Source organism: Aotus nancymaae, unplaced genomic scaffold (genome assembly GCF_030222135.1).
Source record: "Aotus nancymaae isolate 86718 unplaced genomic scaffold, 86718_ANA_hifiasm-v0.15.2.pri h1tg000010l, whole genome shotgun sequence".
NCBI lineage: Eukaryota > Metazoa > Chordata > Mammalia > Primates > Aotidae > Aotus > Aotus nancymaae.
The window spans coordinates 24,050,413-24,064,887 of record NW_026988421.1 but is presented as its reverse complement, the minus strand read 5'-3'; the positions used below and the strand labels follow the sequence as shown (position 1 = coordinate 24,064,887).

The following is a 14,475-nucleotide window of genomic DNA, read 5'->3' as shown; positions in this document are numbered from 1 at the left end:
TTCTTCTTATTTATCTTCACACACAAAGACTAGCAGAGTTTCTAAGACATAGTAGATGCTCAACTATTCACTGGGCAAAACAAATGATATAACTTCCTATGTCTGCCTTTGTTCATGCTACTCCCTCTTTCTAGAATGAGAAGTCTGGTGATCAGCACACAGAATAAAACTGATCTTCTGGCTTATAAAGCTGATGTTGAGAAGCAGTTGATTATAAGTCAGAACAGTTCAATGAAATAAAAGGGTAACGTTTACTGAGTGAAGACTATAACTAAATGTTCTGCTAAGGACTCTGTTTTTCTTATTTTATCCTCACAAAACAATCTGATGAAGTAGGCACTAATATCCTCCTATTTAGAGATGAACAAAGTAAAGTGACTTTCCCCAGGTCATACAGCTAGGAAACATCAATTCTAGGGTGTGAACCAAAGCAGTTTGGTTTCAGAGCACTTGTTCTGGCCAAATGACAAGTGATTGAAAGAACCTTTCTAGTCCTCTTTTAACAAAATAGCTGTTAAGAGTTGCTGCGTTCTGTAATCCCAGCACTTTGGGAAGCCAAGGTGGGCGGATCATGAGGTCAAGAGATCGGGACCATCCTGGCCAACATGGTGAAACTCTGTCTCTACTGAAAATTAAAAAATTAGCTAGGCGTGGTGGCATGCACCTGTAGTCCCAGCTACTCGGGAGGCTGGGGCAGGAGAATTACTTCAGTCTGGGAGGTGGAGGTTGCAGTGAGCCGAGATCACGCCACTGCACTCCAGCCTGGCACCTGGAGACAGGGCGAGACTCTGTCTCAACAACAACAACAACAACAACAACAACAACAACAAAAGAGTTGCTGCTTTGCTGCTTTCTGATCAGGTAAATATGTCCCAGGCATTGGTTGGAAAATGCACAAGTCTTGCCATTTTTCCATCCAATGGTTTGTTCTAGTGAGCCATGTCCTGGTCCACCTCAGGGCCTTTGCTTCTACACACCTTTCTTATGGCATCTGTCAGTCTTCAGGTCTCAGTTCCAGCATCCTTTCCTCCATGAAATTCTCCCTGAGTCCCGCCATCTGAGTTAAACTAATCCATTAGAATACAATGTCTAGATAAGCTATGCTAGAAATGCTAGTTCCATTCTAAAGAGTTTCATTTTGTCTCTTACATACGAGCATTTTTTAAAAGTCATAAACCAGAGTAAGAACAATGCCTATATGTCATTGTCTCAATGAAAAAAATTTGAATATTGTTAGTAAAACATGGTAATTCATTCACTCAGGGTTTTTTTTTTTGTTTTTTTTGTTTGTTTGTTTTTTTCTCCCTCTGTTACCCAGGTTGGAGTGCAGTGATGTGATCTCGGCTCACTACAACTTCCTCATCCTCCCTATTAGCTGGGACTACAGGTGTGCACCACACCTAACTAATTTTTGACACCTGGCTAATTTTTGTATTTTTAGTAGAGACGGGGTTTCACCATGTTGGCCAGGCTGGTCTCGAACTCCTGACCTTGTGACCCACCCACCTTGGCCTCCCAAAGTACTGGGATTACAGGTTTGAGCCACTGCACCCAGCTCCAACTCAATAGATTTTGAGTCCTGTGATCTGTTGGATATTATTTTAGGTGCTGGGGATATCTGGCATTTAGTGGAGCTTAGGTGTTTCTGAGTGAGGACGGCACTGAACGCATAAAGCAGAGGTAGGTGATGAAGTGCTAGTTTTGAAAGTGTGGTCACGGAAGTCCTCTCAGAAGAAATGGCATTTGAGCAGCAACCTGAATAAAGTGAAAGACAGCACCAAGTATCTATTTGGAAAGTTCCAGGGTGAGGGTAGAGTAAGTGCAAAGACCATGAGGAAGAGGGGTGCTTGCCATGTTTGAGACATTTTTTATTTTCACATAACCCCATTTTGATCCATGATTTTTCTTTTTTTTGAGATGGAGTTTCACTCTGTCGCCCAGACTGGAGTGCAGTAGTGTAGTTTTGGCTGACTGCAACCTCTGCCTCCCAGGTTCAAGTGATTCTCCTGCCTCAGCCTCCCGAGTACCTGGGATTACAGGCACCCGCTACCACACCTGGCTGATTTTTGTATTTTTAGTAGAGACAGCGTTTTACCATGTTGGCCAGGCTGATCTAGAATTCCCGACCTCAGGTGATCTGGCCTAAACCTCTTAAAGTGCTGGGATTACAGGCATGAGCCATCGCACCCGGCCAATGATGAATTTTTCTAAGAGAAATTCAAGACACATAGTATGTTGGCCTCGAAGGCCCTAAAATATGTATGTGTGTGTTTGTATAAGTTCACGCTTACATGCATATACATTATATATGCATACACATATGAAATGTATCTTTCAGATTCCCACAGCCTCTTTTATTCATTTACTTTTCACAGGTTTAAAATACCTGGTTTCTGCTATCCAAAAGCCTATTCTTTGACCATCTCTGTTCATCACAGAGGGTGCAGTATGCCCTAATGGAGCTGCAGAGGTGAAACTCCAGCCCCTGGAGGCCCCCAGCTGGCTGGCTGCATTAAGCAGAGAGCTGAACTGGCAGATGCAGCTCCATCAGACAGGCGCCTGCAATGCACAAAAGGGACAGTAGGTGGCGCTGCATCATTCTACATGAATCTTCTGGAACGGTGGTTGAGAGAATTGGGGAATTACTTGTGTGAATTGGGTTTCCCTTCTCTTTTCTTGTTTATAGCCCTCCTGTGCTGCAGGAAACAACTGATGCCTGTGAGGCTGCACATTGTGTGTGTATGTGTGTGTGTGTGTGTGTATGTGTCTGTGTGTATTGGCTGCTGGCCTGTCTGCAGCATTTATGTTCTGGAGATCTTTGACCACCTAATTAAATATTGTGTACATATCATATTGCTATTCATCTGCAATGTTTAAAAAAGCTACTAGAAGAAATAAGAGTGATTCACACTATAAAGTTGAGATCCTAAAACAGTTTCTCAAACTTCAGTGTACCTAAAAATCATATTAATCTGTTCAAAGCAGATTATGAGGTCATACTTCCAGGAATCCTAATTCAGTGGTCTGGAATAAGACCTAAAACACATATTTTTATCATTTAATTTTGGGGCAGGTGGCTCATTAAATTACACCTTACAAAATCCTAGTCTGACGTTTGCTGGACAATAAAATGATGGTATAAATAGCTGAAAAACTACATGGGTTTTCAAGCTACATGGATCATTTTACTCTAAGATGGGGCCAGAAAGACACCTGTACATGGCTCCTATGTAAGGGAACAGCTAAGGAAAGCGGTTTAGGAAGGACTAGAAGATCTGTCTTATCTGTTTGGTTTTTTTTTTTCACTTCCCGTTCTGCAAGTCTGCAGTCTTCAATGACTTTTTTTTTCTGCAAGACTGGCTGCGACAGGGCAGCTTTCTGAGCATAAATCTGCATGCTCTGTAAATCCTCTGCCCCATCCGACTGAAACCAGCACTGGCTGTAGCACGTGTCTCATTAGTTTGCAAACTAGCAGAGCCAGTGAATACTACCCCCAAGGAATTTCCAACTGTCGGGCTACAACAGATTACCAGGTGCCCGGCAAGACTGGCCCACTCCTGGAAACGCTACGCAGGAACATCGGCTCCATTTGTTTCAGATGACCTCTGCAAATCCACCTTTTTTTCAAACCTTCTGGTTTGGAATCAAATCACCTTTCTGCACTGGAGAATGGTAGGAATGCGTGTGTGTGAGACAGGCAAAGGGCTTTCAGGATTGCCCCAGAGGGTAGGAATAGACGAGGGGCAGAAGACAGGCTTGGTGAGCTAAGAGTTGCTGCTAATTCTCCTCTCCCTCAAAATCCAGTAAGTCCAAATGTATATGCTACTTTGTGATGATAGAAAAATCAAGTTTTACTAGATGCCAGGGTACCACATATTTTGTTTGTTGGGACTTTTGGGAATGAGATGTGCACTACTTGACAGAGGAGAAAATCTAGGCTCAGAGAGATAGCGTGACTTTCCCAGGAGTTTGAACCAAATTCTGGATCTAGTCAGAATGCCTGACTCAGTTCAGTGCTTTTTTCTCCCTATAAAGCCACCTCTCACTGCCTTATCATGGCACTTTGGCACCAATAGTCACTCATGACAACCTCCAGCTTTAAGATGCCCGGGAGTGTGACTCAATTACGTTCTTGTTCTGACTGCCTTTGGGCATAAAGTGATACCAGAGTCACAGTGCTTCTTCAATCCTTGATTTCTCCATCTGAAAGAAAAGGCCAGAAGTCTATTATGGGATAGATGTGAAGATGAGCAAAATGAGTTTGTGTGCATAGCAAAGCACCCTGGCTCCTTTAGGAGAGAGGTGCTAAGCAAGCATGTCAGAATCTGCTGAAACAGGTATGACATGACTTTTACATGTATGTGAGTCAGCAAACAGCTTCAAACACGATTGCTTTCAACACAATTAGTACCAAAGACCCAGGCTTAAAAAGAAGACCAATTATATGAGGCATGCTTATCCAACCACTTAACCTAAGATGAGTCTACCAAATTAAAGTCAGAACACGAAACATTCCATTACAAATTATCTTCCTCTAAGGTTAAGGTCAAATATTTCGTCCAATCAACTAGGCTAATGAAATCAAAGAATTGCAAATGAACGAAGAAACTGCTTTCTTTTAGAAGTCATGATTTCTGCAGCCCGTAATCTTGGGCAGACACAATCTCTATGTTGTTCTCCTTTCGAGGACTTCGTTAACGAGGGAGGAGTCTTGCAGGGGGGCAATAGACACCTCCAGTAGTATGAGCACACACACAGGAATGAGAAAAAGCCTGCAGTGTGACAAGGAGGTAAAGCTGTGGTATTAATGGGATACCCTGAAAAATTTAGATCAGAAGCTGACACTAGCTTTTAAATCAGTATTTACATGGTAGATGTATGACCAATTTGTGGTATACAGAACACAAGTATAATTTGTAATGAAGCTAGCTCTCCAGCTAAATTCCCGCTTATAGAATAAACTATGAGGTATGATATGATCTAGGTAGGAGCCATTCTCGGCAAATGCACCATCATTTTTACTGCAAGTTATTTTCTCTACTAATCGTTAATGTTAGGTATTGTTAAAGATTTAAAGATGATCATTTCTGTGATACCATCACTATCATTTCCCTACATACTAACATATAGGAAGGTGGTATGTCTTAGTAAGTGGCACGTCTTAATAAGTGGAAGTCTGTATAGGACAAGTTAGGGATGGCAGTTAGATGGAAGGGAGCCCACGTGATGAGTCCTGAACCTGTGTAGTTGTATAACAAGCACACTGCTTCTAACCAAAACATTTATGTTTCTTCAAGATGATCCGTAAACAGTAGGGAACAGACGGTAAAAGCTGATGGAGACAGTTCCTTCCATCCCAAGCCACTCTTGGCACTGACACTGACCTTAGTTATCAAGAGCTAGGGTCCTTGCGACAGGTGGGCCTGAGTCTGAAGCCTGGCTCTGCTAGGCAGTCGGTCCACCACTTCAAACAAGTAATTAAGCTCTCTGAACCTCAACACTTCTTGTAAATAGGGTGACTAATAGTGCCTACTTCACAGGACCGTTTTCAGAAGTGAGATAATATACATTAAGAGCCTGTTTAGCATACAACACCTGGAATATACTGTAAACTGTAGCCAAAAATAGGCAGACTGAGTTGGCATACTGAGAATCACGTGTAACTTTCTTTAGACCCAAATAAGGGAGTGCATGTTTCTTTGAAACATCTCTGTCATGAAAGTTCAGGAGACAGAGATCAGAATTACAGACACGTTAGAAAGACTGAACAACCAAAACATCTCTTGTTCATCCCTTAATAGTCTTGCCCGCTCACTGGACCACAGCAGCGAAAACAGAAAACGTTCTAATTGATACTTTTTGTACTCAATTTCGTCCCGTGGGCAGTTTTGTTCCAGAAGAGAAGCATAGAGTCATATTGCCTGGCCTTAAGACTCATGGACTAAAACTTGATATTTGAACAAGGCCATTCATACAAAGGAGCTACTTTCATTTAAAAGAAACAATTTCTTTAGTAACCAACATAAGTCCGATGACAGGGAAACCCCTTACACCTAACATATTAATGACACATGTTTTAAGCACACATAACTTAGAAGTTATTATTGTCTCATCATACTTACTCATATCTTCAGAATCCTCAATGAGGGAAAAGCTTTAGCATTTCTTTGAACTGTTTCCTACCATAGTTTCCTTAACACTGGTTTTTTTTTTTTTTTTTTTTTTTGAGACAGAGTCTAGCTTTGTTGCCAGGCACCAGGCTAGAGTGCAGTGGTGCGATCTCGGCTCACTGCAACCTCCGCCTCCCAGGTTCAAGCAATTCTCCTGCCTCAGCCTCCCAAGTAGCTGGGACTACAGGCACACGCCACCACATCCAGCTAATTTTTGTATTTTTAGTAGAGATGTGGTTTCACCATGTTGGCCAGGATGGTCTCGATCTCTTGACCTTGTGATCTGCCTGCCTCAGCCTCCCAAAGTGCTGGGATGACAGGTGTGAGCCACCGGGCCTGGCCTTAACACTGTTTTTATACTCTCTCTTTATATCGCTTTCTCTCTAACATGAAGTCATCCACAGACAGAAGCCCAGGAAACACATTTTTCTTTTTTAAAAAAGGAGCAAAACTCTAAAAGGATTATTAGCAAAACTCTAAAAGGATAATAGCAACATATTATGAGAAGACAGAAATAATCAGATAAGGAGAAATGTCTTTACTTGTGCTAATTCTCAATGCATTAGATTGAGTGGTGCATGTGGAATTGCTTTCAGCAATTTCTGACACCTGCCCCCCAACCAAATTTCTTTGTTTCTACCAAACAGCTCTGCAGGTTGCTAATGCCCAGCCTCCAAACTCAAGTGTCGTATTTTCAAATCACCCGGGGGAGGCAGAGTCAGTGTAATGAGAATTTGAAGCAATCTAGAGTCCAGGATTATTCAAATTCTACTCTTTGATTTTCTTCTCTTACTTGTTTCTTCACCATTCCCCTTCTGCTAAAAGATAACTAATGTACCTCTTCTAGATATAAAATTTTGAATTCAATTTGAAAAGGACACTATTTAAGAGAGGTCATAAACCAACAACAGTAATAACATACAAGTTACATGTAAGTACAGGACGGCGCTGTCAGAACCCAGACTGTTGTCCACCTGCACGGTCACACGGAAAATGCCCACGTTCTGATAGACGTGTTTGATCCCATCTTCCATGGAGCTGAGATTCACGTAAGACACCGCGATACCATCGCCGAAGTCCACTTGGATAAGTGTCCGCTGAACGTCACCCTGAAAAACAGCCCAACGTCAGAGGGAAGGAGTCAGCTTTTGGCTGCTCCTGCCTTGGTGACTGGTGACTGGGGACTGGGGCTTGGGCTAGTCCCCGGCTCAGGCATAACAGCAGCCCTGGCTCACTCCTATAGCTAGGAGCATCTGCCTGCCTTTGACAGAATCCCTGTGACATTCTCTGGCAGGCAAGTGTTTGCTATGATGGATACACTCCAAATCTGAAGGACACCAACTACTGTAAGTTTCAGGGGTTTGAAAATTAATAGTGCTTGGTTATGAGTTGCAACATGATATTCAATTCCTCCAAAGGCTTTGGTAACAGTCTTAGCACCCGCAAAGATAAAAGGTGTACACACACAACTTAAAAAATTTAGCCTACCTAAGAAGGTCATGGACCACTCCACTTCCTGTGTGTCTTCAAGACCACCCCTCAGCCCAAACTCCCCTCGTTATTTCTTGTTCCCTAATTGTATGATAGGAAGGATGGAAGACACCTTGCCTGATATCTGATATGACACTGGACTCAGCCCTATTATTAGTTAAGATAATAATGGTTAATTCTTTTATGCTTTAGCATTTCAAACTATCAAAATGATCTGTTATTCTTCACAGATTCTTAGTCCAGTCTGGAGAGAGGGGTAGGCAATCTTCCCCTACTTTACAGATGAAGACGCCTAAGTCAAAAAAGATGTCATCACTTGTTCAAGGTTAACACAGCTAGTAAGTGGCGGTCCTGGGATTCTAACCGACCTTTCTGGACTTCCAGATAATTCACTACAGAGAGAATATAGCACTGTGGGCAATCAAGGATCCCCTGGGCATGAATTCTCATGTGCCATTAACAAGCTGGATGACTTCATGCAAGTCATTCAGCCTCCTTCAGTCTCAGTGTCATATCTATGAGTTGGCCTTAATAATATCTTACTATCTTAAAGGGTTGTTGTAAAAACATGTGGCCAGGAATGGTGGCACACGCCTGTAATCCAAGTACTTTGGGAGGTTGAGGTGGGTGGATCACCCGAGGTCAGGAGTTCAAAACCAGCCTGGCCAACATGAGGAAACCCCACCTCTACTAAAAATACAAAAAAAATTAGCTGGGCGTGGTGGCAGGTGCCTGTAATCCCAGCTACTTGGGAGAGTAAGGCAGGTGAATCGCTTGAACCTGAGAGCCAGAGGTTGCAGTGAGCCGAGAATGTGCCATTGCACTCCAGCCTAGGCGACAAGAGTAAAACTGTCTCAAAAAAAAAGAAGAAAGCAGGTAATTAATTGCAGATGTATTAGTAATTTGTAACATGCTACAAAAAAAAAATGACAATATATCAACATAGCTGTAAAAGACCTACAATGTCCCTTTAAGGAGTAATTGAAATTGTATAATTTCAAATTTCCCATGGGTAGGCAGAAAAAGATACATTCTGCATTGTAAAATCCCAGAACTGTAAAAAAAGAAATGGCCTTCAGAACAAGAGTTTAGATTCTTAAGGAACAAAATTGCTTAGACCCCGTTGACAAAAACCAGCTTCCTCGCACACAGTCCATCTTTTAACAATTTGTTGCTGTTGTTAGCCTTTCCCACCTTCAGAAAACAAAAACAACAAAAACCTTTGAACTAGAGATGTATTTTCGATTAAGTTGGGTTCATATGGTATCATATTTTTTGAAAAGGCCAAGTTTAAAATGTTGACATTTAAAAGATTAATTCACAGGGAAAAGAAAAGCAGTTCAAATCCTATGAATCTGTGTGACCTACTCCTCTGCTCTATGCCCAGCCAAGCATTGTGTAGGGGGCCCACGGCAGTAGACTCTCGCTAAATACAGAGGCACAAATTCTCCCCTAGGGTGAAAAGATTAATTCCATTCAAAACTACAAAATAAATATCCACAAGCCCAGACATCGTCCACTTACTTGAATTCTCTTCACTAATAAATATAAATGTCAACTATTCTTGCTGACGTGTCCTTCATTTAAACAACCAAAGTGGACTGATGAATTTCTCTTCTGTTTCCAGTTAGTTTCCACTCCTAGGTTTTCAACAGAGTTGCGGGTAAGCCAGTCCTAGGTGTGGGCATGGGGAAAGAGCCCGCTTTTGAAACAAGTATCTTTGGGAAATAGCAAGGGTACTGAGGTTATCCATGGAATAAAACATGGAAGGCAGTTCCCATTAGAGGCGGGGGTGGACATGAGCGAAGAGGGAGAGAGACAAGTTTAATACTTTGTGGCGACAGAGTGAGCATCAGGCAGAGGCCATCTTTTGCAAGAGGACAGAGGGGAAATTCACACCTTCAGTCAACTCTACTTCAGTCTCCACTGAGAGCGAGCAGACACTCACACTGCTGGGAAGAATACAACTTTGGCTGCCATTACTGAGTCTACCTTGCCTTGCCCATTCTGTCTGGTCTTCATCATTTCCCTTTTGTTGTCCTGGATTGAGACCAGTTACATAAAAGCCTTCCAATTTCTAACTCTCTTGATGTCTGCTGTCTGTCTTGCTGCATTTTTTTCCCATGATAGGATTCTTCATTCTCCATTCATGGAATGTTCTCTGAGTATTATAACGGGTGAAAGGATGGAGCTACTCAATGTTTGGACTAGTGCCTCAGTAAGGCTTCCATTACAGAGTCAGGCTATTAGGGTGTTAGGTAAGGTATTTTACATATAATTATATAATAGATCATAATTTACATGATACAATCAGGTATTAGATTTAACATGCACCTGACAGCCCCTGAAGACAAAGCCATGGAATACTCCAATCAAATGTGAAGTCCCCAGGACCTCCTGATGTTGGGACAGGCCTCTGGGCTTTGACTCTGCACCAGGAGATAAGAATGTCGAGGGGCCATGTATGACAGCATAAGGCAGCAGATTATATTCCTGCTGTCACTTTCCACTAAAGGGGAACAAATTGGATTCCATGCCTTTCCCTTCAGGAGCTCTCAGGTGAGTGGTAAGACTAATATCACTGTAACAGCCTCACACTGTGGCTCATCTGTCACCAGATTCTGGTGTTCCTGGGCTCAAATGACCACTGGAAGCAAGGATGTCAGCCTCTTTCAGAGAATAAGAAACCCAGCAAAGGGATGACAACCTAAGTCCTAATAACTATGTGACTGGGCATACTCACCCCACTGGCTCTCTGATCATCCATTCGTTCACACAACTGTCAGATATTTATTGAGTGTCTATCTCATGTCAGTCACCAAATGGAAAACTATTATTAAGCAAGTAATAACCAACCAAACAAAACAAATATGGCCTGGGCTTTCATGATCTTACAGACCACTACTGAAACACATGTACTTTATTTAAATAATCACACAAATAAAAATTATTGCAGAGGTGACATGCAGGGAAGATACATGAAGTTCTAAGCTTTTGCAACATACAGGGATGGAGAGCTGAGGTGATTAGGAACTTCAAAGAAGGCTTCCAAGAGGAAGTTATGTCTGAGCTGAGAAGACCTGAAAGAAGGTAAACCAAACGAAGGAGATGAGTGAGGCACAAGTGAGAGACAGCAGGCCAGGGGAACAGAGGAAACAGATGTGCAAAGGGCCTGTGGTAGAGGGAAATAGTATGGCTGAAGAAATTAAAAGAGTCAGAGGAAAAAGAGAGAGAGAACAAGCACATGTTACCTGGCCAGGTGTGGTGGCTCACGCCTGTAAGCCCAGCACTTTGGGAGGCTGAGGTGGGCAGATCACGAGGTCAGGAGTTCAAGACTAGCCTGGCCAATATGGTGGAACCCCGTCTCTACTAAAAATACAAAAATTAGCTGGGCTTGGTGGCACACCCCTGTAGTCCTGGCTAGTCAGAAGGCTGAGGCAGAAGGAAGAACCGCTTGAACCCAGGAGGTGGAGGTTGCAGTGAGTCAAGCGAGCCACTGCACTACAGTCTGGGTGACGGAGCAAGACTTCATCTCAAAAAAAAAAAAAACCCAAAAACAAACAAACAAAAAAACATGTTACCAAATGAGGTTAAAGATAAAAATACCTTTTAGGACTTGTGGGTCAAATTCTTGATTTTTAACTTTCTTCTAAGAGCAATGAAAAGCCATTAAAAGTGTTTTAATTTTTAAATGTTTTTAAAAATTTAATCGATAAGAACTACACATATTTATGGGGCATACGTGATATTTCAATACATGTATATAATGTGTAGTGATCAAATCAGGATAACCGTGATATCTATAACCTTGAACCTTTTTTATTTCTTTGTTGGAAACATTCAAAATTCCTTCCCTCTAGCTATTCTGAAACATATAATAAATTGTTAACAATAGTCACTGCGCTAAAGAACACTAGAACTTATTCCTCCTGTCTAACTGATTTTGTTCCCATTAACCAATCTCTCCCTACCCAGACTCTGGTAGCTACCATTCTACTCTCTATTTCTGTGAGATCAACTTAACGATTACAGCGTTCTAAGGATTTAAGGAAAGATGGCATGTTATTTTTAACTCAAAATAATCGCTCTGGCCAAGATATGGAGATGAACTAGAAGGGGATCAAAGTGTGCTGGAAAGCCAATTTGGAGGTATCCTAGGGTAGATGATAGATTTTAAAAAAATTTTAAAAAGCTCCAGCAGAAAATTATATGCACCTTTCTGTCAAAATTAACTCTCATAGTTTATTGGTTTTGAAATCAGTGATTCTGAGCCTTTGATAACATCTCTTTCAGGAGTTTTATTTCTCTGGATGCCCAAGTGCTACCCAAGACCCAGCCACTGTTTTGAGTCCCCTGGGAGGATTCCCAGTCCTGCTGCGGTCTGAGGTCTGCAGCTGATGCTGGGCTGTAGCAAAGGCCAAGATTCTCTAATTCTGATTGTTGAATGTTAGGTTTTTTTGTGGTCGGATTCATCTTAAAGTGAACAGTATAGCACAAGCTAATGTTATTCTTATTTGATTTTAATGTGATGAAAAAGCTTTACCAGGATGCCTTAGGATTGTAAGTGCTAAGGGTGGGAATGGAAAGACTAAACTCATTGTTTGCAGACTGGTGCATAATCACTAACAAAAGTTTCATGATACATGCAGCCAAGATGAGCAAACTTCTCCAGGAAAATGAGTTGCTGGGTGGTACTAGGGTAGGCTCTGTCAACTCCTCGGGGCTGGGATGAGTCTTGTTAATGCCTGTATCCCCAGTGCCTTAATGCAATGCCTGCAAATGATCCTTTGTCATTCCATAAAATTTGAAAATTGCACTTTTCTATTGTGTGTGTCAAAATTCTTTCTATTATCTCACATGGATGTTAGAACACATAGGAGATAGATAGGATGGATATTTATATTTGATATACCAGAAAAACGAGCACAGAGGGGTTAAGTAAGATGCATAAAGTCATGCAGCTAGTTAGAGACTTACAGAAGGGTTTAAGATGATCTGTGGCTTGACTTGACCTATCCAGGTCACTTCTCTTCGAATTTAATTGAAATTACTTGCAATATTTCTTTCAGACCAAGAGGAAAGTGGTAACAAAGATAAAGCATTATTTTTTTTTATTGCTTGACTGTATTCCTGGCTTTGACTCTCTTTTCTTCTCTAACAATGATAAGTTGGCATTTACTCAATACTCTGCTTCTGTCTACCTGCTAGTAAAACAGTATCATGTTTAAGCCATAAAGAAGATAGAGAATGTGAGAAATAATTGCTATTCACAATCAGTAGTCAGGAAAGTCTTGTGTATAATTAATTGAAAAATAATTCAATCTAATAAATCAAAAGAAATCATTTCTGAAACTAAATCCAGGCTGGCAAACATCGAGACTATTATAAAATTCTTTAGATCTAATGCTCTTTAGTCATATGTCTTCATACAGACACAGAACTGAGAAGACTAGTTCAAAAGAAGTGCCTGAGAAAGGCACAAAAACCACATGAAATCTACCTGATGATTCTATTCTCCAAGGGCATCACTGACTTCTAGAATAGAAAAACAAATACATCAAATGGCCACCAGGAAGCCAAAATTAACCTGAGCAATGAAAGGTGTGTGAACCTATCAGTTCCTGTAACACAGATTCAGAGAAGAGTAGGAAAATAAATGCTATAGAAACTCAACACGGACAGCCTCAGTCCAGAAATGAGACTCCAAGATGTCCCTTAAGGCATCAGAGACCCACTGCAGACTGAAGCAGGCTCTTATATCAGAGCTTGGTCCATGCAAGCATGACAGGGGCCCCTGACTCAAGCTTCATCAACATTTTTCTTGGAAGATAGCAAAAACTACACTGCAGAAAAATCACTAGCATAACCCATTTTTATTAAAAACTCAGCAACAAATAACACAGTAAATATACCATAAATCTGTGTGTGTTTGTGTGAGTACAGAGGGAGGTGACGGCAAAGGTAACCTAGACTGTTAATACTGATTACCCTGGGAGAAGGGTGAAGTGAGGGTCAGGAAGGAATCAGCATGATTAAAAGAAAGGAGGAGTGAATGAGAGGAAATAAATATTCCTCCAAAGTTAAAAGGGGGTAGAGTACCATATAACACAAGGAACACTATAAAATACAACACTATACCTCTACTATTACTGTAAATAAGCAGTGTAACATAGACTTTGTTTTGATTGATGATGGAATACGACCAAAGGATTTTTGTTATTTTTGTGTTCTTTTGACTACAAAGTAAGATTTTTCAAACATCATTAAGTGGCACTGAGTGACAGAAAAGAAACCAGATATTTCAGTTATTTCTTCATATGATGAAGGATATTTAGGCAGAGTAGAGAGTATGAAATAAAAGTAACCCATCATCTGTCCTGAAAACCCTACTCTAGGGAGGTAGACTCAGGTTAGCAAGGTCTTGACAAGGAGTGGGAAAGGAAATAACAGTTTGATGTACTCTGGCATTCAGAGAAGAGACTTCATCAGCCAGTGTAGTAAATACATGGAGAGAAAAGCTGTCCTTCTGTGCTTATTCAATAACAGTAAACTATGGCATGTGATTTTGTACACAAAGTGAGAGTGTAAGTAAGATTGATCTAGTTGGGTGCAGTAGCTCACGACTGTAATCTCAGCACTTTGTTAGGCTGAGGTGGGAGGATCACCTGAGCCTAGGAAGTCAAGGCTGTAGTGAGCCATGATTTCTACACTGCACTCCAGCCTGAAAAACAGAGTGAAACACTCTCTCCTTAAAGAAAAAAAAATAGAAAAGGAAAAATGATTGCTCTACAAGATCCCCTAAGGGAGAGAGAAC

General features: G+C 41.3%; 1 protein-coding gene across 5 annotated transcripts in view; it reads right to left on the bottom strand.

The window, feature by feature from the left end:
- Positions 1-14,475, bottom strand: part of SORCS1 (sortilin related VPS10 domain containing receptor 1) — a 591,753-nt gene that overhangs the window by 52,128 nt on the left and 525,150 nt on the right. For all 5 annotated transcript variants that reach the window (XM_012450170.3, XM_012450169.3, XM_012450171.3 and 2 more), the window contains exon 19: positions 7,093-7,279. In XM_012450170.3, the coding sequence (XP_012305593.2) occupies positions 7,093-7,279 (187 nt within the window). The remainder of the gene's footprint in view (positions 1-7,092; positions 7,280-14,475) is intronic.